This window comes from Helicoverpa armigera, chromosome 13, assembly GCF_030705265.1.
Source record: "Helicoverpa armigera isolate CAAS_96S chromosome 13, ASM3070526v1, whole genome shotgun sequence".
NCBI classification, from domain to species: domain Eukaryota; kingdom Metazoa; phylum Arthropoda; class Insecta; order Lepidoptera; family Noctuidae; genus Helicoverpa; species Helicoverpa armigera.
The window spans coordinates 10,601,273-10,623,232 of NC_087132.1; the positions used below are offsets into that span (position 1 = coordinate 10,601,273).

Below are 21,960 nucleotides of genomic sequence, written 5' to 3' on the forward strand. Positions count from 1 at the left end.
TAATAAAGAACTCGTTATGTTGTTTAGTACCTAAGCAAATTACTTATGTAAATGAGAAAATTATGTTTACGTAAATACTTGATTTATGATTTCTAACTTATGAATAAATTTTATTAAGTAGGTAAATAAAATAACATCATAAAATCATAGGATAGTTTATACATACAAATAATAAAGATAAACTTTTTTTCTTACTCTTTATTTATTTTTTTCATTTAATTTTTATTGCTCTTAAAAGAATTTCGTAACATGATTCCTAAAAAAAATACAATCACTTGCTACATTTTTTACTACGATGCTACGAGGCTACGGAGCTACGGGCTACGGCTGGCGATATATTTTGTGGGCGAAGCTATACAAAGTGTTTCTAAAGAATACATAAAATAAAATAGGTAAACATTCACGTTAGATTAAAATTAATTCATTTATTGATTTCTGACACTTACGCGAAATTAGACATTTAAATTAAAAATAAATAAAAAAAACTGTATGTAGGTATGTATGTATGTAGGGTAGCTGTTTGTAACTAATATATCAACACGACCAACACCTTAGTCTGCCCGTGACCATGAATGCTGTAAAGGATCCGAAACGTCCGGATTAAATAATATAATATAACCGCGATAAAATCCGTAAAAGTAGTTTTTTTTATTTAATTCATTTAATTAATTTAAATTTTAATTAAATTATTTCATTCATTTTCACCTCAGACTGATCTTATTTGTATGCACCTACTGATCTTAGATAGAAAATGTCTGTATCTCTTCGTCGAAATAAACCCTTAAACTCATAAACTCTTAAATGAGTGACTGCTTTTTATGACACTTTCATGTTTATTACTCTTTCACACGAATAAGCTTTACTATATTTTTTTGCATTTTACAATCCGGGATAAAAAATAATGTCCATACAATTTAATTGATTAATCGATTAGTTTGTAGTTCTATACAAACAATAGAATGTTCGAGAAAGTCATTCCTATCATATGTTAGCGTTGTTGGGAAGATGCTAGGCAGATTTATTTTAGCTTTTTTACCTATATATTTTTTAAAAAGTATATTACTTGTAATAGTGTGATATCTACATTTGTAAAATGTAGTGTAATACATACATACACGATGAATACAAGTATTTTCTTCTTTATCATTCTAATCTAAGTGTTTGCAACAAAGAAAATATGTCCTGACAATAGTATCTACTGTACTTAGGGATTAAAGTATAAATCTGCATTATAATCAAAGCATTCATAAGTGCATACTGCAACACGTGATATGCACTCAGACGATGCAAAGTATGAAAAGGCTCCGAGTGCTATTGACGTTTATTTCTAAACTGTTCAGAAACTCGTTTTGAAGTGAAAAGTGTTATCCTAGAGGTAAAGAGTTGCAAGGGAAAGTGAAAGGAAAACGTACAAAATTCATTGAGTCGGAAAAGTTTTTGATATGTCAAGTTGTACCCTCTTTTTGTAGTGATAAAAATATGGATGTAAGTCTGCATTCTTTGTCACAATGTTTGTCTTTTTTATTTTCTGTTGTGTTATAAATATAAAAAAAAATACTTCCAAAGTGTCACTCAAATATATGAAAATTAAAATTTTGGTACCTAATTTTATTAAAAACTTCAATAAAACTCCTCATTCCTTCTTCTTTCTTTATTTGTTAAATGTTCAATGTTGATTAAAAACCGTTTCTTTTCTTATGCACATAAATCACAATGGTCTAAGTAAATCACCATATTCTTACAGATGCCACCAAACTTATCGGACTCCCTCCTGCCTGATAAAAGTCCTCGTAAGCTGGAGAAGGCCGGATCTCTGGAGTCGTGTGCTTCCTCCACCGAGCACTGCAGCTGTGATGAAGCTAGCTACGGTATAGGTTACTATGACGTATGACTTACCTAATTAATGGAGTACAGAAGTATACTGAACTAGCTTCTGCCAGCGGTTTCACCCGCATCCCGTGGAAACCTCTGCACGAACCCGGATAAAAAGTAGCCTATAGCCTTCCTCGATAAATGGGCTATCTAACACTGAAAGAATTTTTCAAATCGGACCAGTAGTTCCTGAGATTAGCGCGTTCAAACAAACAAATGAACAAACAAACAAACTTCAGCTTTATAATATTAGTATAGATGAAAAGTGAAATATTTAGTCATGCCAGTGATTTTACCCGCTTCTCTAGGGAACAGTTGCCGCACCAGTAAAAACTAGACAAGTTTCATCAGAATCCATTGTTCCAACAAAAATCCGCACCTACATAGGTACATCCTTACCTCCAAACTTTCGCATTTATAATGATAAAAGGCATAGTTTATAATGATAAAAAGCATACAATACACGGTCTATGCCTGCCGGTAAATATAATGTTCCAAGGGTTCATAATTATTTTGGTGATAGAACTTTAAAGAAGCGTGTACCATATGTGCTCAACAGTTTACCGGCAGACATCAGACAAGAAAATAATAGAAAACTCTTTAAAGTTAAGTTAAAAAAGTATTTTCATAAAATAATTGAGTAGCGTAATACCATTATAATATATATTGTAGTAGTTTAAAAAAATTATAAATGTATATTTATATAAGTTTATGTAAGACAATGCGGCTCATCACCCACAGTCAAACCGATAAACCGGTTTTGTGGGGAAATGTTTATTTTAAAACTGTACATTTTTGAAATAATAAATAAATAATAAAATAAAATAATAGTAACATTTTTACAGAAGATTAGTTTTATGCTCTAGAAATGATTAACAGAAATATAATAAAAACCTGGAATTTCCGAATTTAATGCCTGAAAAATTTCAAGCGTCCTTTCTTGCTGCTCCATCATCCTCTTGTCCTGACTTCTTCCCAGGAGACGCGGTGTTCTCGTGCTTCGTGGTGGCTCCCCACGTGGTGAGCGTGTGGCGAGGCACTTGGGGCCTCATGGAGCTCAAGCCTCAACTGTTCCCTTTCGCGCAGATATTCCTGCTGGGGATCGTTATACATATCTGTTTTGCTGTAGTCAGGTTAGTATTTGTTTGATATTTTCTAGAATACACGATATTAGCAGGTTCGATTGGCTGTTTTGAGACACCAGCGATATACCGAAAAAAATCTCGTTTTTATATAACCTTAAAAATGGCACCGATGCCTATTTAGGCGTATATTCAGGCATCATTTAGGCGGCCGATAAACAGCCTTTTCCAACCATTCTTAGCGGATTTGCCGCTCGGTTTATCTGAGCGAGACCATCTGTTCGTACAGACTATATCACGCAATTTTTAGCATCAGTCTTGTACCGGCTGTTATCAATTGTTTGCTCGATCATTCAGTGTGAAAAGGCCGTAATTGTCTTCATCTAAACTCGTCATAAATGTCTTGCGTGACCCAAAAATTACTTTCTCATACAGAGGTTAGATTTACAACATTATTATGTAGGAACTGTTTTCTGAGATTATGGTCAAACAATATATTGTTTACATTATGTAGATTATGTAAGATATTTTATGTAACTTCACTCGTTCATAGCTCTTCAAGGTTACAGAAGACTGCAGTGTAACGCCCCGTAGCCATAACAAGATTATTGAAAGGTTGCATCTTAGAAAATTCTCGTATTCTTAACATTATAACTGCAGACGTCTGAGACAGATGCTACAAAAAATCTGGTAGATTTTTTTCTGTTTTACTTTTTTGTAGGTAATAAAATTGGTTATTGGCACATTTTGAGAAAAATGCAAAATATTGGAACCCAATTTTCCTGCTTCACTTTCATTCAAAGTTTTTCAATATGAAAATAATCTGGACTTTTAATTTTTTTTTTTTTCATTTATTTTAAAAATTAAAAATAAACTTATATATACAACTTAAAACTAATACATAGCATCAAAAAATTGCTCCTCATCGCTGTCACCGGGTAATGTACCCAGAAGGCTGGCAGCATTGCCACGTTGGATGGCAATGCTCAACCTCTGTGCGAAATAAAAGCCAGCCCTTGGGTCACGAGAAGTGTCAACAAGGCGCTTAGAAATTTCCTTTGCAAGCGCGTGAGCACTCGGACCCCACGGCCCGAGAGTTTCAACCCCAAACGGCTCAAACATGTAATTCCCGATAAGGCTACTATATTTGCGCCGTTTGAGGTCCTCTGCTTGTGAAGCGGCGGAGCCGACACAACACGCAGTTCTAGGAAGATGGGATGGCGCAAGAGTGTCGACGCAGGTCGCGTCCCACACTAAAGTCCTACCCATCTTCCACGGAAATAGCGACATGCCGTCTGGTCTCTTGCCATCGTCGCGTGCCAAACCATTTGGTTCAAGTACGGCTGGCACGCCGACGGCAACAAGAGCCCGACGGATCACGTCGTTGATATTCGCATGTCGTGGTATGCGGCCCGCACTCCGACTGCACGACAGGCCGTGGTGACCGAGGCTGTTGACAGCTTCCCCGCAGTGGCAGCGGTGAGGAGTGCAGCACGAAGCACCCAGACGCAGGCAGACAGCGAGTCTGAAAGTGGTGTCGTCAAACATGGTGCCTATGTTTGCCGACGGAAATGCGTGAAGCCAAAGACCTGACTCCCATTCACCCACAGCCAGTAGGCGTGCTCGCTCAGCAGAAGTAATTGACGTATCAATGAGATTTTTCCGTATTACTCTGCAGAGCGGCTCATCCCACTGTCTCTGGGAGGATGGGTTGGCGGGTAGATCGGTATTCGGGCATGTGACTTTCCAGGCATTAATAGCCTCCGCCAGGCATGGCACCTCAAAATTGATCAGTGTAATAGGTAGGATTTTCCTGATCAATTTGTCAGTGCCATGGACGGAGGAAATAAATGCCGGTAAACTAATACTGGAAATTTTGCGGACTTTTAATGAATTTTCAGATTTTCCGTACCTGGATGAAATCTTAGAGCAATTCACTCTGCCTCACATCGGCTGTAGTTGCTATTTCTACTGTTAAATTATTGATTGTTTATATAAATCATGTTCAATTGCTCTACAACATCAAGTAAATAATGAGGCATCTATAGTACTTAGGTAAATAAACATTTTATGTAAGGCAGATTCACTGAAACTTCATCATCATCAGCCTTTTCTTTGCCCCACTACAGAACTACCTCTCATTGAGATGACCGTCAATCATCACTTTTCGACTTTAGATTATCCAGACTGAAACAGTAATAACCATATCTCTTTCAGAACAAGACTGCTATCCCGGTCAGCGGGTGCCTGGAGCAACCCGGACGGGGGCCCGGTATCGTACGCCCGAGAGCGCGTGATCTCTCGAGTCTACACCTACATATTTATTCTAAGCAATATTATGCATTGGCGCGGCGGCTGGGGATTGCTCGATATGTGCGTCGATGCTGTGTTACCTGATGTTGAAGATCCTCATAGGTTTGTAGTTAAGACTAGCAGACCCGGCGAACTCCGTTTCGCCACCAGATTCGTTTTCCGAGTTCCTACCGTCTTCTGCGCGCCTAGTACTCGACCAACGCAGCTCTCAGTCGTCCGCACCCCAGCACGCACGCATTACCATGATGCCCATACAGGTTACTATCTAACTCCTTCTGTCTTCTGCGACCCTAGTTTCTTGTGTCTTGTGCGGCGGCCGATGCTCGCACGTCGTTGTCTAGGCATTTTGGACAATGGACAGAGTGTTGAATTTAACCTCAAATGCACGATCCACATAATTTACACTGAGCTTGAATGAAATTAACTGAGCAGAGACAATGAGTAGCTGTCAAACACTCGGCGCCATCTACTTGAAGTGTTTTATATTGGTTTGTAGTACATGCTATGTATCAGAGATGGCGCTGTATGTGAAAAACGATTTACCCACTTTTCTGTTGAATTATTCCTGATTATTCCTGAATTTTCTTTACTATAAACCTCACGGAGTCCGAGACCTTTCCAACGAATGCAAAACCGTGGAAATCGGTTCGTGCGTTCTGGAGTTATAGCGTCAGGGAGGAAAACCGGACTTATTTTTATATAGTAGATAACTTTATTATTTTTTAAGAACTAGCCATTTCTAGCGGTTTCCTCCACGTTCGGTGAGGACTACAGCCCGTACTAGGATCAAATGGCCTATGTTATTTGCAAATAATTTAGCTTCCTAATGGTGAAAGATTTTTTAAAATCGGTCCTGTAGTAGTTAAGTTTATCCATTACACACAAACAATTTCCTCCGAGTATCCTCTTTATAATATTAGTATGCTGTAACTCTTTAGTAATGGAGTCGTTTAAACACTGTACATAAGCAGATATTCAAAGGCCAAAGATGACAAGTTTTATTATATTATCCACGAGTATTTATATTTATCCACGAAAAACACATTATTTGTATATTGTCATCATAACATATGGCCGAAAAAACCTATATAAATTATTATTGCTGTTACTAGTCAAATAAGAGGAATTTCCTATTAATTAATGGCTTACAAATTACACTTGTGGGCAATAAGTCATTTAGAGGTTATGTTATTGAATAAATAAAAGAATATTAAGCCCATAACACATGTGAAGACAAATAGTAAAACATAAACCTTTTTCAATATACCTTTACTCATATAACAAAAAAAAAAACATTTTTTGTTTGTTTTTTTGTACCCTAAACCACTGAAATAATATGAAAATGCCTTCACTCCTGAAGCTACAGTCTTCCCGAGTCACGTAGGCTAATATTTTATCCCAGTACGGGCAGTAGTTACCACAGGGACGTGGGCAAACCACGGGAAAACGGCTAGTCGTCGATATACATACGAGTTTGCGTCTTCGTAAGTAACACACATTTAGGTACATGACTGTAAAACTCTTTCAAAAAACGGACAAGATTTTCAAGGACTTTCTTTTTACCCTTTGTATTTTACGTTCTCATCGTCATCATCTTCTTTCGAGCCTTTTTTAACAACTATGTATGTTGGGGTCGGCTTCCTGTCTAACCCGGATGCTTAGTACCAGTGTTTTACGTACTGTACTTTGTTTTAGTTTTTAAAACCCTTTTCTTATTTCTGTTAACAGGCCCATATTGATAGCAGGCATCACGTTATTCTGCTACTTATCCATCACGGGCCTGAGAGCCTCTCGCAACCTGCTCGCGTCGCCATACTTCCTAGTCACCGATGGAAAGGAGCCCACCTATATATTTACTACTAGGTTTAATATTTCTGTAAGTATCTTTTGCCTTACCTTGCCTATCTGTAATTAATTGTATCTGCCTTTTATGTAAATGAATTCAGTGTTTCACACAAGGCTGTTAAAGGTAGGTACAGGTGACACGAGAAGAGAGAAAAAGTGGAGGAAGGTGGGTCCTTTTGTAATTTTGACGTACAAATCTAATCAGCCTAGTTTCAATAAATGATTTTTACTTGGAATATTGAGATATTCAGATATGTTTGTATGTTTTTCAGGGTTTGAGCCTTTTGAACATACACCTATCAATGATCTTGACCAACAGTTTTTATCCGTGGCAGCGGAATAGTCATTCTATGTCATATCCACAAAAAGCCGGATTTATATAGTCGGTCGATTGGTCTGGTCAGCAACAGCCTTACTTTAAGAGGAGTACCTCTAGGAAAAAAAATATAATCTGAAACTCTGTAAATCTTCCTGAAGTAGGCAGCCCTGTAAACGCCTATTAACGGAAAAAGAAGACACACACTACACTAACCCCCGCACTCAGAGAACTTTAATGATTACTTAAGTCATTCCTGAGTGACAGTTTCTCATAGAAATTCTGCACTAAGGAACGGCTTAAGTAACCATTAAATGTCTCTGAGTGTGTCCATTAATGAAGAAAGTATACCATATCATGAAAATCATTACCGATAAATGAAAACGCAACCACATCACATCTACAAGATTTCCATTAAAATCCCAGATCACAGGTCTACGAATACAGATCAACGGTCAATGCTACAGTGACCAACAGTTAGCTAGTGATTACAGTCGAATCTGTTAGGAAGTACGCACTTGTCTGCCTATCTGCTCATATGATTTGTTGGCCGATTGTCTTATTATCTTCATGGTCACCCTACGATCGCAAGGGCGTAAGTAATAGGTTTGCTACTCAGATTAGGATGTAGGATTCCTTACTGGATTTAGCTATTGTGATGTCATGCAAGGATTTTTGTAGTGTCATGTTTGTGTAGGTAGGTTTCCATGCTTCTTAATTTAGAGGTTGTTCGAATTTGGATCTTCCAATGTATGTAATTAGGATCTCATTGCTGTAATAAAAAACTTTATTTCGTATATCATGTGTAAAGTTCCTTCTCAATTAAAATTTAGGCTTTTATGTTCGAAGTGAAAATCGAACATGATCAACTAGAGCCACATGGAGCACATCTGGACACTGGCGCAAAAATTTATCGATTTCCTGACGAGTTCCTTCAAGCCATAATCGATGCCAAGAAGATTATGTTGTCCTAAACGTTCTATTATACCTCCTGCTCCGGACATACATGTCAAAGGACCGTAAACAAATTAGGCAATACCTATTAACATGATCGATGATCATGATAGTAACGAGAATTTAGGACCAAGGAACTCACTTAACCAAATTGCTGATAATCGTAATTACTTTAAGGACTTAAGGCGCAGTGTTTTGATACCGCTTCCGTTTTATCAAATGAGGATGTTTATGCAACAAGGAATCGAACGTCATCAAACTCAGCAAATATCCTGGATGCACTATGGAAGCTGGTTAAAGACCTTTTATCTCCAACAAATGATCAAGCATCGACATTAGCCAGTAGTAGAATGATACGCACAAGCGTTGAGTCCCGAGCAAACACGGGTACGTCAGAGCGCGGGACGGGTGATAATGCAATTACAAGTAGTAATCTGTCGGCGCGTTCGTGCCGGTGGGAGTCACTCGGGCGCGCTCCGGCACTCAGCAGACATGCGCGGAAGCACCGCCGGCCTCGCCGACACGCTCGCCAGCGGCAGCCGCGCGCACGCCGCGCTGCTGGCCTGCGCCGACGCGCTCTTCGCCAGCCTCGTGGTGGCGCCGGCCGTCGTCACCTACTGGAAGTCCACCTGGACGCTCATGGACCTGTACGTACTGCCCGAGGAGCCCGTGGGCAGCGCCGCCGCGTGTGCCGCCTTCGGACTGTGCTGTGACTTGTTGTTTTCCGTGTTCCAAACGCAACTGAGCAAGCGGCTGCGGCCGGAGCGGGGCCGGCTGACGTACTACGTGGTGTCGCGGCTGTGCACGGGCGTGGCCGGCGTGGCCTGCGTGGGCGCCTGGCGCGGGGTCTGGAACCTGCTGAACGAGTGCACGGGTTCTAGCGCCAGGACGCTGATCTCGACGACGGCGGCGGCAGCGTTGTCGCTGGCGGCGTTGCGGGCGCTGAGGAACATCTGCGCCGCACCATTCGCCATCGCCGTCGACTCGCCACAGGACTATTTCGATGTTCCCACCATGTTCCGTACGGTTGGTACCATTTAGAATGCTTGAAAAGCTCTAAGACCAGGAAAATTCGCTCCAGAAGATAGAATTCCTCAGGACGTAGTCTGAATGTGGTTACTACCGTTAAACTCTATATCTATCCTCCCCCTGTTCCACTTACCCATATTCGCATAAACACAACTGTGCCCAGTTTACGACCTACTGTTTCCTTTACAGTTAGGAAGTTACTACTAGTAAAGTGATGAACATACAATGTTGCAAACACAGTTGTACCTATGACTGTAAGGGTTCTCTCTGAGTTCTCCAAAAACGCCCCAAAATTGTACATTCTTTGACCGAAGCTGTACCTAAGATAGGACTCATTATCAATACAGGCACTTGTTCACACATTTCCTATCTCGTGAAGATTTCCTGTAGAAGTGTGGAAGGTTCATCAAACTCCAGTACAAATAAACAGCTCAGATTAGCGGAGTACGTACTTGACACACAGGATCAGCTGAGCACTCATTCATTCATTCCCGCGTGCATTGCTACTTGTAGCTGTTATATGTAGTGCTCGAGGCTATGTAGGCGATTTTAAAGATAGAATATTTAGAAAACAAATTATGATCTACAATGTTGATTTTGGGGAGTATCTAAATAGTGACCTGCAATTTTCGTAAGCAATTTTTTTGCTGCCCCTTAATGTAGAAAGGTATAACTTTTCTGCGGTATAAACGATTAATAAGGCTGATTAAGCAAAGAGTGTTTACCTACCAACGACCTTTCTTATTTTATTATTTTAAGTGTAGGTATATCAAAAGCCTTCGCTTGTATGTAGTTAGAGTTTAAGAATACATGTGGTATTATGAAAACGTAGCTGCCGAGCAAGTAATTTAGAGTTCGACTTTTAAATTGGACAAAATATTTATTTGTAATGCTTTTTCCCAAAAAAACAATCTTGTAAACGACAAAAGGAAAACCATTCTTTTAATAAATCTTACCAAGTGATGTTTCCAAGTATTTATCGAGATAAAGAGATCTATTTTAACGAGCACAAAGCGTTGGTACTGAGCATCAGCTGATGTTTACCAACACAGTTTATTGCTCGTATTAGTTTATTGTTCACAATCTTAGTTCAACAATAATAAACGCGGTAAACTTATGTACTGTGTATTGTGATGTATTACTGTGTTGCCAACACTTTTATGCGGTACTATGTATTTACTGCGGTTTTACTTTTGACGCGTTTGTATGAGTTTCTTCTTTTCTTCTATATTCTTCAACGCATCTTCATAATTTCTCTATGAATCTTTTTAGCTCAAATGAAAGCGTGGCAGAGTAATTTCTGGTTCCTACTCTGAGAAATTCACTTAAAACATAATTTTCATTAAAACAAAAGCATAGCTTTAATTTCCGTCTCTTTACAGTTTTCATGTTTTTCTTAACCATTAAATACTCTATGATTATTTTTCCGACCCAAATATCGACCAATAGAATTGCACCATTCGACGTCACGTGGTACAACCTACATGGTATTATACTGATATTTTTTTTTGAATATTTTCTCTGGTCGTTGCTACGTCAAACTGACAGGTTGTGGCCGACATTTGGGACGGAAAAATAATCCCCCGAATACCACACGTACTTCAAAATTATCTGGCATTTCCCTCAAGGTTCCCTGCAAACAAATAAAGTCGTCAAGTTTTTCAGGAAAATTCACTCGCGCTTCGCGCTCGTGATTTTTTAACCTGAAAAAGTTGACTCCTTCATTTGTTTGCAACGAACCTATCGGGAAATACCCGATAATTTTGAAGCTCTTGTGGTATTATAAGTGATTATTTTTCCGACCCAAATATCGACCAATAGAATTGCACCATTCGACGTCACGTGGTACAACCTACATGGTATTATACTGAAAATTTTTTGAATATTTTCTCTGGTCGTTGCTACGTCAAACTGACAGGTTGTGGCCGACATTTGGGACGGAAAAATAATCTCCCGAATACCACACGAGCTTCATAATTATCTGGCATTTCCCTCAAGGTTCCCTGCAAACAAATAAATTGCAACGAACCTATCGGGAAATACCCGATAATTTTGAAGCTCTTGTGGTATTATAAGTGATTATTATTGTGTGAAAAGCTAGTTGCATACCTATCAGAAATTGTTAAATAACTTAGTAGCGTACAGATTACGGCCTTAAGAATGGACATTAGGTTCGAATAATAACAAAAATTAAATAGCCTGAAAAAATCTGTATTCGATGTCTGAAATCTGTACCATCTTGACCATGTCCTATGTTGACCATAATGCTCGGTGATTATGTATTTTGAATAGCTTCTTTAGGCTTTTGAGTATGTAGTGAGATGTTAAATTCGCTGATGATGATTGATTATGCTTAAAATAAAAAAGCTGATCCAACTCACTATTTTAACAACGTACTGTTGCTTACTCCAGTAATCAGATCTACCTACGCTTAGATTTAAGTAATATGTTGCTTTTACTGGATTAAGCTGGAAATATCCAGCCTAAGACTTATGTGCAAGGAGCTACTGAGATATCTTCAGTAGATAATGGAAGCATATTACCTATGTAACCTATAATTTGTGAATGCTTCAACTTTTAGGAGTGAATATGCATGAAAATTAAAACTCTTAATGAAAAAAATATAGCCCTTTTATTGAGGAAGGTTACAGACTTTTTATCTATGTGAGTGGATGGAGAACTTTAAAGTGAAATCAATGGCGGAAGCTAGCTTAGAACCATTCGGCCTGAGCTGAATGGCTAGAAGAAGTTGCTCTATTACAAAGATTCCAGAAGTGAATTATTTATTTACTGCACGATAACTCTAGAAGTTTACCATTGTCCATGAATTGAACCGAGCAACTCTTTCGCATAACACAGTCTAAGGTTGTCTTCAGACTTAGCGTTTTTTTCGTTTCTTACCGTTTTAGCAAATACAGGAGTTCTAGGATCATTGCCCAACAGACCTCACGAACGTTCTTACCGACATTGTCGGCCGGTTGCTGGGTAACTGGGCATTCTTGCCGGCTTATTTCGCAGGTCTGTGACGTATGGTGTTTTTTGTATAGCTTTCTGGTCTCCTAGTCTTAATGTCTGCCTTGGAGTTTGTTGCGCCATTTCCTCCTAGCAAAAAAAAACATAGAAAGTGGTAAAGGGTGGGCTTTGAAAATTGCTGTTTTGTAGCAATTTGTTCTGTTCTTGTGCAAAGAAACGGAACGTCTGGAGCCCGCCTAACACCGCAATAACACCTCTGATTGTCACACATTTTTCTATTATATCTGAATCGGAGGTCGAATGGCAAGCAGTCAGTTCTGATTAAGATTTAATGCTATTTGTGTTACTAGGCTCTTCTTTGTTAGATAAGTGTTGTTGTCGTTGTATTGTTGTTGAGTTGTTGAGGCTGGTTAGGTTTGCTAGAGATCAAGGTTAAGCTGGGCTTGTCGCAGACGTTTACAGTATGGTTTGAATCGACTCGAATACCATTTCTGTTTTTTTTTATCTGTGATGTCTAGGATTATTGTAAACTTTTGCAGAATTTACAGTTACGGATATTTAAAACAAGTGAAATAATCCGTCCTGCACATTTGCGCGCCAAATAAGTAACTTTGTAACTCTGAAATTAGCCATTTGATACCTCGAGCATGAGCATTGTTTTGGTCGTAAGTTTTTCTGTGCGAACAAATGGGTAGCATACAATTGAAAGAAAAGTATCGAACTGCATTTTTTACATTTGTTTTACATTGAAAATTATACCATGGTCGATTCGAGGACCTTTTAACAAAAAAATGTTTATACCTATACTATTCATATAAGTAGACATAAGTCGTCGTTTTAATGCCAACGACTCTCTATACTTGTTAAAGTTACAATAATCAATTCTATTTATTAAAAAATAATGTTAAAGCCTATGCAAGTTTTGATAACTTCATCACCACCCCATACAGCTATGTAACTTCAGCTATTATTTACAGAACAGCCGAGAGACGATGCTCTACATCCTGGACTGCATATTCTCCGTGACGGTGGTGGGGTCGCTCGTGGTCTTCGTGTGGAGAGGATCCTGGGCCCTGCTGGATATCTTCCTCTTTCCTGACGATAAGAGCAAATCGTGTTGGACTTCATTGGTGAGTTTTAGACAGTTAGAACTCTTTTTAGATAATAATATAATTAGAGAGTTGCTGTTTACGGCATGTTTTTTATACTGGCCGCCGTGATGGCAAAACCGTAGATTTTCACGGCAATATATGTGAAGAGGAGCTCTTATGAATGTAGGTAGGTATAGTCTATACTGATATTATGAAGAGGTAAATGATTGTGAGTTTGTGACAAAGTAGTCATGATGATCGTGAAACATATTTAGCCCAAACGGTTTTCGGAAAGATTTATGTATTGATATAAATCGTTATTAAGTTTAAAATCTAATGGGAGATCTAAGAGGGAGGCCTATGTTCAGCAGTGGACGTCCTATGGCTGAGATGATGATGTTGATGATGAAGTTTAAAATCAAATCATTAAAATTGATAAGTTTATTGTCTTTAAACAAAGACTATTGAGGCGGGTAGAAAAGGGGATGTTATGTTAGCTTTTTCACACGTTCAGGGTGTGAGAAAAAAGCGGTGCCACTCGGAAAATCCGCTAGTCTGAAAAAGCTGTAAATTACTTCAAAAGAAAAATGGCGCCGAAAGAGTATATACGGAGCCTTTTTAGGCGCTAAAGTTCCGTAATAATAAAATAGTTTTCATCCACGGCCTCTAAAACTTAGGAATAAATTCTACCCCAAAAATATGTAGCCATGACACTCTTTAGTTGATACATAATTAGGTTTAAGCAATGTTGTGTAATATGTGTACCTCATGTCATGGCAACTATTATTTTTATAACACCTTATCTTAAAATGTTTATAGTTTTATTTGGCTTAGCAAATTACAAAGGAAAACTGCGCATTTAAATATAATTCTAAGAAATGAAATACCTAAAACCTATGTTACCTACTTCAAAACTACGCGTATTTTAGTGAAAATTAAATGACTATACCGGAAAAACCGAGCAATGTTGTACGGTCCGTACGCTCGGAAAAATCCGCTCTGAAAATCCGTCAGTGTGAAAAAGCTGTTAGAGAGCGCTTAGAGTAGATGGACAAAGAACTAGTTAGCTCTATGACTAAAATAACTACGTCGAAGAAAAGCCGGCCTATTGTGATTTCCTTATGACTTTTTAGTTTAGTAAATACCCAAAATCTAGTCTAAAAAGTAATACCTATCTTACTATAATAATCCCAGTACTTACATTCAGTGGACTTCTAGGTAAATGATTTTCATGCTCAACGCAGTAAAAATGCTAATCCTACCCACATGACATATATTGTGTACAATTTCATAATCCATCAATAAAAAATAAGTCCGCAAACACGGCTTAAAATAAAACGTCAAATATTTAATATAATTAAACCTAAATAAACTTGCAATAAAAGAAACAGGCATGCGTAAGATTATAAATGTAAATAATGTATTTGTTTAAATTGAGCCTAAAGAATTATCTCCTTGTTTATCATGACGGAAAGTTTATATGTATTTCGACAAATCTGATTGGTCCGTTTCGTCAATGATAAAAGTAAGCCACGCCTACTCTTGATTCATCAAAATCTTTTATGAACTCACACCCACTTGAGTGACCAAAATCTTTAGGCATGTGGCTGATTCGTTATTACAAAGAATGAAGATATCAATACGATTATTATTTTCGATATCGATTGTGATCTTAGTCACAATATAAAATATAATATCATCAAAGTCAAGCTATGTTCAGGACCTATCGCAGCGGTTGCAAGCGTGACGAGACCTAGGATTCGATTCGTAGGTCAGGCCGAAATTGCTTTGTGGCTGGGTTTACCTCTTCATTTCTATCTGCACTGAAAAGTCTAGTAAACAATTTACAACGTAAGTTAAAACTAGCTTTCGTCAGCGATCTCAACTACGTCTCTTGGGGACCTTGGCTATCAAACAACAAAAGTTTATTTTCAAATCAGTCCTGTAGTTCATAAAGCGCGTTCGAAAAAACGGACTCTTCCTTACAATTAAGGAAACGTAGCTCTTTAAAGAAAGATGTAAACCAGAAGCAAGAGTGGTCCACTGTCCTGGTACATTTTCCGCATATAGGTAAGTATACTACGCGGCACTGAGTCAGTGACCACTTGGGCACGCAATTGGGGCTTCCTCTCACTCGTCTTGTCCCCTAGTCGCGTGTTGGTATTGAACAAACTCACTACTAAGTATGGATACTATTGTAAACAAATGAAGCTATTTGCGGATTTGTGGGACTGCTCTTTTGGTTAGAAGTTCTGAAGAAGTCTTTAAAATTTTTAGTCTAAGCTCTGAATTTACCACTTGTCGTTACACATGTAACGTATTTACTTTGTCTATACTTTACGTAACCTACAATTCGACCTTATATAGTGCGAAATTATTTTTACTGTCTCCGCAGATTAGAAGACCCAGTACAGTAGCATAAAGGAACGTTTACTATTGGTTATCCTAGCTACACATCGCGGTAATAAATAAAGTATGTCAGTTCTTGCAAATCAGTTACTATGAGGTGTAGTCTATTCCTAGGCGGGCATGAGTATGTTTAATGGTCATAGGTTTCATAAATGACATTCAGATGTATAAAGACAACAAAGCATTGGTATATCAAGTGGTCAAATACACTTCTTCGAAATCATGACTTTTTTGCTTAAATGCTGAACCGATTTAAGTATTTGGCACACACATATCAAGACTCAGAACCTATGAAAAGCCATAGCTTACTTTAAACACGGTTGTCCCTTTGAAACCGCAGGGAACACCCATTAAGAACATAAACAGCACAGGTACGCTCCATTACGTTCAAGACCATTACCAAGTTTACGCCAACTCCGTTCAATATCATGACGGTGACATTGGAACCCAGCACGTGGTTAGAGACACAGAAATACACGCATCATCAGTAAACAGCTACTTAACTGTTGGCTTCATTGGAAGTTCCTGAAACTGAGCACAATTTGCACTTGCAGTTTATTGGATAAATGCTTTTTCCGGACTATTTTTAGGAATGATACGTCATTGTACTTAAGGTGTATCATGTGCTGGAGTTAGGCTCTGTAATCGGTATACTGATTAATCGCAGTTGATGGGTTATATTGATCGCAGGACAATTAACAGCCTTACTTATAAACGTGAATTAAATATAAGTAATACTTAAGGGCTGTTTAAGAAAATTCTTACTTATAAACGTTGCTTAAGCATGTCTTAACTAACATTTAATCACTACTTAAGACTTTAAGTAGTTATTAGTTAAAATGTTGCTTACAAGGTGATTAGAGATTTTATAAGTAAGGGGGTAAGTTCTCAAAAAGGGTTTTGACATAACATGATTATATAGGCAACGTTATTCTAAAATCTAACCTAATGAGAAACAGTCTAGTAAGAGTAGAAGTAATTATCGAAGAACATATAGATAAACCACTATCTGTTTCTTTGAAAACTACTTCCCACACAGGTATAAAAAGTAGCTAGACAGACAGATAGAATTTCGCATTTGTTAGAGATTATAATCAGTTATATCAGAAATACTTCTATATTCACCTTCTCCTTCTCGGTAATTCTGTTTTACTTTATTAAATGATGGGCGATGCGATGATGAGATAAACGCATCATCAGATAATATGCAATTTCCTCACAAAGATTGAGCATTGAGCTCCATTTTATGAAATTAGTTTAAAGTGAGCATAATGACACAACACTTGATCATGCAGATGTTTTCCTTGAGTGACCTCACAAGGTCCTGGAACTCAAGGTAATCAGGGATGAAAATAAACATGAATGATAAAGACCTCAGAATATTTTTAGCGTAAAAACGATCGATGGTGACGTTAACATTACTTGGCACGGTGCGCCGACTAATCGGTGTCTAAGGTGATCATGACCAGTTCCTTCCTATTTTAGAAGGCACTTTAAGTAGTCCGGCGGGTATTTAAAAGCTAAAAAGTCTGGTGCCCAGTCTTACCAAAGGGCCTAGATAACTGGGTTGCGGATGTCAACAAAATTCGTAATTTATAATACCTAACATCGGTGAAGGTCTCGAATGTCCCTGATTGTGTATCCGCACCGAATATAGGCCAATAGACTGGACACGTTTAGTCATTGCGTTTAGTACTTTTCCAGAACGATAAGAATTTTAGTGTATTGTCATGTTGTTAGCATATTTGTGTTCAAATGGACACAATAACGTGATTGAATACATCGTTATCGGGAACAATCAACAAATTAATAATTAGTTAATGATTCGATTACTTGTTGGAGTTATTGGGGACTCTTTTAAATCAGCTAGCAACTTCCATGAATTGAGGGTTAGTTATTCCACCTGCGTCTCGAAGGAACTGCCTGCACCCGCATAAAAAGTAGCTTATGTACTTTCTTGACTCTAGACTGTTTTTCATTTAAACCACTTCGGAAGCTTTATGTGAGTTTTGCGGTTTTGGGGTGAAATAAGGATAGGAGTCGAGGTGGCCTAGTAGGAGTCGTGGTGAAAAAAATAATAATATTTAAGTAAGTGTCAAAAACAAAACAGTTATAATATAATATTAAACTAAAACAGTTAGGTACAACAAACCAAAACTTCTCAAATGTTGAGAGGAACCAAATTTTTCTTTGAATGAGTTACTTTCAAATTTAAAGTTGGCCATTTAAACTTTAACATGTATTTTGAAAAGCGAAAGCTTGAAAACATTGTAAAAGGACGATATATTTACACAAACATTAGAGCTAGTTTATAAATAAAGTTCCTTATTTACAAAACTATCTCTCATCGCTCTTCATTGGGTATTTCCATTCTTATCAGAGAGACTATTTAAAGCTGTATTTGCAAATACTAAAATTGTATTTACTAAGATTTGTTTTAAGCCCGTAATAAGGGATAGGAGTCACGTCATGAATTTTATAACTTTTATGATGCGACTAGGAAGTGTGTACTTAGGCTTATAACAGGCGCCAGAGTTCATAAATGTTTTGGTTGATTGTCGGGATTTAGAGACTTTGCAACTGGTTTGATCCAGTTTTTATAAGTTTGGACTTCTGTTAATGCAGTGCAACTGAGTTTTAGATTAGCTTGCTTCTGGTCATGATGCTATTACTGATAAAGCACTGTATGAAGCCGTCGGAGATTACGATACTAAAGCATCCATGAGACAGGAAAATCCGTTTTTTTTACGTTTAGAGATTATTCGCTACGTACAGGAGCTTTGTTCAATGTTGATATTTATTTGGTTCTTAAGGTTCTACCACATCATCTTATTATAGGTACGATTAAGACAGATTTCTTTTTAACACACCACCACCGAATACTTTCTCAAAGAGTAGTATCAATTTCCGAAATGAACCAAACAAATCTTTTACACCTACCGAGGATTTTACCACTTCATCATTTTAGCAGTCCTATCTATAAATATCCACTTTACATCAACCTAACCAAACATTCCGTTTCTACCAACAGATAGCGGGTTACGTAGTGGTTATAGTGACCTTCGCACTGCAAGCTCCAGTGCGCTGGTCTGCGGCCCGGCTGCACGGGGCGCCGCGGCTGCTGCTGGCTGATGTCTACCATCTGGTGTCTTTCGTCGCTACTGTCAACGTGTGGCGGGGTGTATGGGGACTGCTGGATATTTACTTCTTTCCTGGTAAGTTGAGGGGTGGGAGTTTGATAGAGTATTCAGTTAGGATGGTTTTGGAAGATTAGCAACGTAGGTATTGATGAGGATTCCCTGTAGCTAAAATAAAATCTTTTTGTATTGCATTCTTCGTTAACCTGTATTTTTCGCAATGGTTTGATTCAATCAAGTAGGCCCTTGAAGAAATCGATAGTTTTCGAGAATGCCAATGCGATAATACCTTTAGAAAAAAATGGAACTTTACTTTCACTTTAAATGATTCCAAAATGACCTCTTTCAATTTCACCTACACGTAAAACAACTAATAATCCAACTATCTCTGTTACAGAAACACCAAAACTCAGCAACTGGTGTTCCCACATCGTCAGCTTAACACTTCTCATACTCCTCAACTGCTCCAACTCAGTCATCGTGCGAGGAGTATACATCGATGCAGAGGAACCAGCGGGAGAGTGCGTCGTCTTCCCTTGCCACTATCTAAGGCTCTTCTTCCATAAAGAACGAACCAAGAAGAGACACAGAAGGGCCTTACAAGCTGCAGCTGCTGCAGCGGCTGGCAGGAAACCAGAAGACGCCAGCCTTCCTCTACAAATGCCAGAAGAGAAAGTTTAGCCTCTTTTAAGTGAAAGAATGTTCCAGAATAAGTTTGAAGTTGGAACTTTTGTTGTACGATTAGAATTTCCCAGTGAAGCAGTGTTAGTTTCTGAAGTGATTGAAGATTAATGGGAACGATTTGGTAGGAATATAATGGTACAAATTGAAATTAATTGTTAACCTTTTGTGGACATAGTGTGAGAACTTCATCATGATATTTCTTACTGATCTAAGCTATCGAAAAATTATTGTTTTTTTTTTTCTAAACGGTTGTTTTAAAGATGATATGGAACAAACGATGCCTTATTAGTAAAGATATATAGAAAAAGTAATTTCGAAATTAAAATCGAGAATAAGTAGATTTAGAAAAAAAATGTGTATAGTGCTATCGTGTTGATCGAAAAATTATGTGCTTTATAAATATTGTACAAATTATGTTGTTATATTTTGTTAAAATAATGCAATTTTTGAATCGATGTCTACAATAAGCTTTACATTAGTGTGCACTCTTAATATTGAAGGTGGTATCTTATATCTTTGTTTGTAAAGATCTGTGTGCACATACTCTTAAACAAAACTACCTCTATCTTCATCATGATTTAAGACTCTCCTAATATCTTGTACTATTTTATCCATTTCCTCGTTTTCAAAATATATGATCACTTCCAGTTTTAATTCCATCTGTTACCAAAGTTTCATTATATTTTTTCCAGAATATGTTGTAAATCTGAACAATTGTTACCCTTACCTTTAGCTTAAATTATAATAAGTATTCGTTCTAAGTCAAACTATTAAAGTCTTTACTAGTTTGTAGAAGCAAATATGTAAATATGGTACAATAATGTTGTAAGCACTAAGTTATTATAAGTTCTGTTGAGATACATAATAAACGTATTGCTATTATCTGTTGTTTTATTAATAGCTTTAGTTATTGAATTAAATTGATTGCTGAGATTTATGATGCCGAGTGCTCGCGGCACAGAATAAGACGCGGTGTGTGGTACAAAGATAACTAGATTTTTGATTATATGCATTTGCATATTTGCATTTCTAAATATCAAAAGGCATATAAAATATTGGTAAGGGAGCAAAATGGAACAAAGTTGGTTGAATCTGGGGGCACGGTAGTGCCCCAGCCAAGACTCAAGCAAAGCGGGCACGGCCGTACCTATCATCCTTTTCTCGAAGCGTTTCGCGGCTATTTCACCCCCCTGTATCATCCATGTGGAGAAAGCTAGGAGTTAAGTAGACTAAAAGTTAAAATGAAAAAAATGTGTGTACCTAAATCTTGAGATTTGTCAACAGCATTAATCGCCCTTATTGCTTATGAGTTATTCTTAAATGTTACTCAAGCATGTTATGAATCAACACAATTTCCATATTTTAACCAAAAAGGCGTATCAAATATCTATAAAAACCATTTCTTTATCTCGTAAAAATGTCAACATAGTCGTTGAAAGTAATAATGAATAGTAATAGTTAAACCTGAAACCTATTATCATGGTGTTCCACAGGGGAGCATCCTAGGGCCAACAACAAATCACGTGTCAGGACGGCGTCGTAAGAGAAAGTAAGTATTAATGTTAGGTAAGTAAACATCTACAATGTTAAATTATAACATGAATGCCAGTGAAAGATAAAGTTCCATCACGTGATTTGTACACAATAGAACCACTCTGTTTATTAGCTAACAGCAGGTTAGTATCACCAATCTATCCATGGTTTTGATTGATATGATTTAAATGAACCTTATTTCAATATCCGATCTCGGAAATCAACGAATATAGAAGTACACCGTAACTGAATAATGACAAACACTATAATTGTGAGGTCGAAATCACCCGTGTAGCCTTCAACGGACTGGCTACGTAAACAGTTGACCCCTAGTTAAAAAATAGACCGACCTGTACCAGAATAGTCACATGACGGAAAAGACTTAGCTACCTCTATAGTTATACTATCACATTTTTGAACCAGCTTCCGAAAGCAGTTTCTCCTGTATCCCGTGAACTACTTACTTTGTGCACCCGGTCAAAAGTAGCCTTATATATCGTTCTTTCATTTCCGAGATCGGTCCAGAAATTCCCGAAAAACAAACTCTTAAGCTTTGTAATATCAAGTATAGATATGAAGAAGATAAGTACAAGTAAGGTCCAACATGTCATTAACAACTCAAGCTACACTTCCATTGAAAAAACCGCAATCAGTAAACAATTAAAAACACTCAATCAATGAACCTTATTGAATTAAATGCGAGTACATGTGAACTGTCGAGC

The 21,960-nt window shown here is 37.7% G+C and overlaps 2 protein-coding genes across 3 annotated transcripts in view; both read left to right on the forward strand.

Annotated features, from left to right (window-relative positions):
* Positions 1–1,843, forward strand: part of LOC110373361 (START domain-containing protein 10) — a 57,533-nt gene extending 55,690 nt beyond the window's left edge. The window contains exon 8 of the mRNA XM_049840566.2: positions 1,745–1,843. The gene's annotated coding sequence lies outside the window, so the exon portion shown is untranslated. The remainder of the gene's footprint in view (positions 1–1,744) is intronic.
* Positions 1,745–20,587, forward strand: LOC110379139 (uncharacterized). Of its 2 annotated transcripts, XM_064037458.1 has the most exons (7): positions 1,745–1,874; positions 2,852–3,005; positions 5,172–5,369; positions 6,996–7,143; positions 13,362–13,514; positions 18,916–19,099; positions 19,419–20,587. In XM_064037458.1, exons 1-7 carry the CDS (start codon positions 1,745–1,747, stop codon positions 19,700–19,702), a joined length of 1,251 nt encoding a protein of 416 aa, XP_063893528.1. In that variant the 3' UTR covers positions 19,703–20,587. The 2 variants fall into 2 exon arrangements, with proteins under 2 accessions (XP_063893528.1, XP_021194335.2); XM_021338660.3 differs by lacking the exons at positions 1,745–1,874; positions 2,852–3,005; positions 5,172–5,369; positions 6,996–7,143 and adding an exon at positions 8,809–9,408.
* The last annotated feature ends 1,373 nt before the right edge of the window (positions 20,588–21,960 follow it).

What these genes read in the sequence shown, in the direction of transcription:
- LOC110379139 (XM_064037458.1), top strand. Translation starts at nt 1,745, where the DNA reads ATGCCACCAAACTTATCGGACTCCCTCCTGCCTGATAAAAGTCCTCGT. An exon ending in CTACTAGGTTTAATATTTCT is followed by an intron (nt 7,144 to 13,361) that starts GTAAGTATCTTT and finishes TATTATTTACAG; the next exon opens with AACAGCCGAGAGACGATGCT. An exon ending in GGATATTTACTTCTTTCCTG is followed by an intron (nt 19,100 to 19,418) that starts GTAAGTTGAGGG and finishes TCTCTGTTACAG; the next exon opens with AAACACCAAAACTCAGCAAC.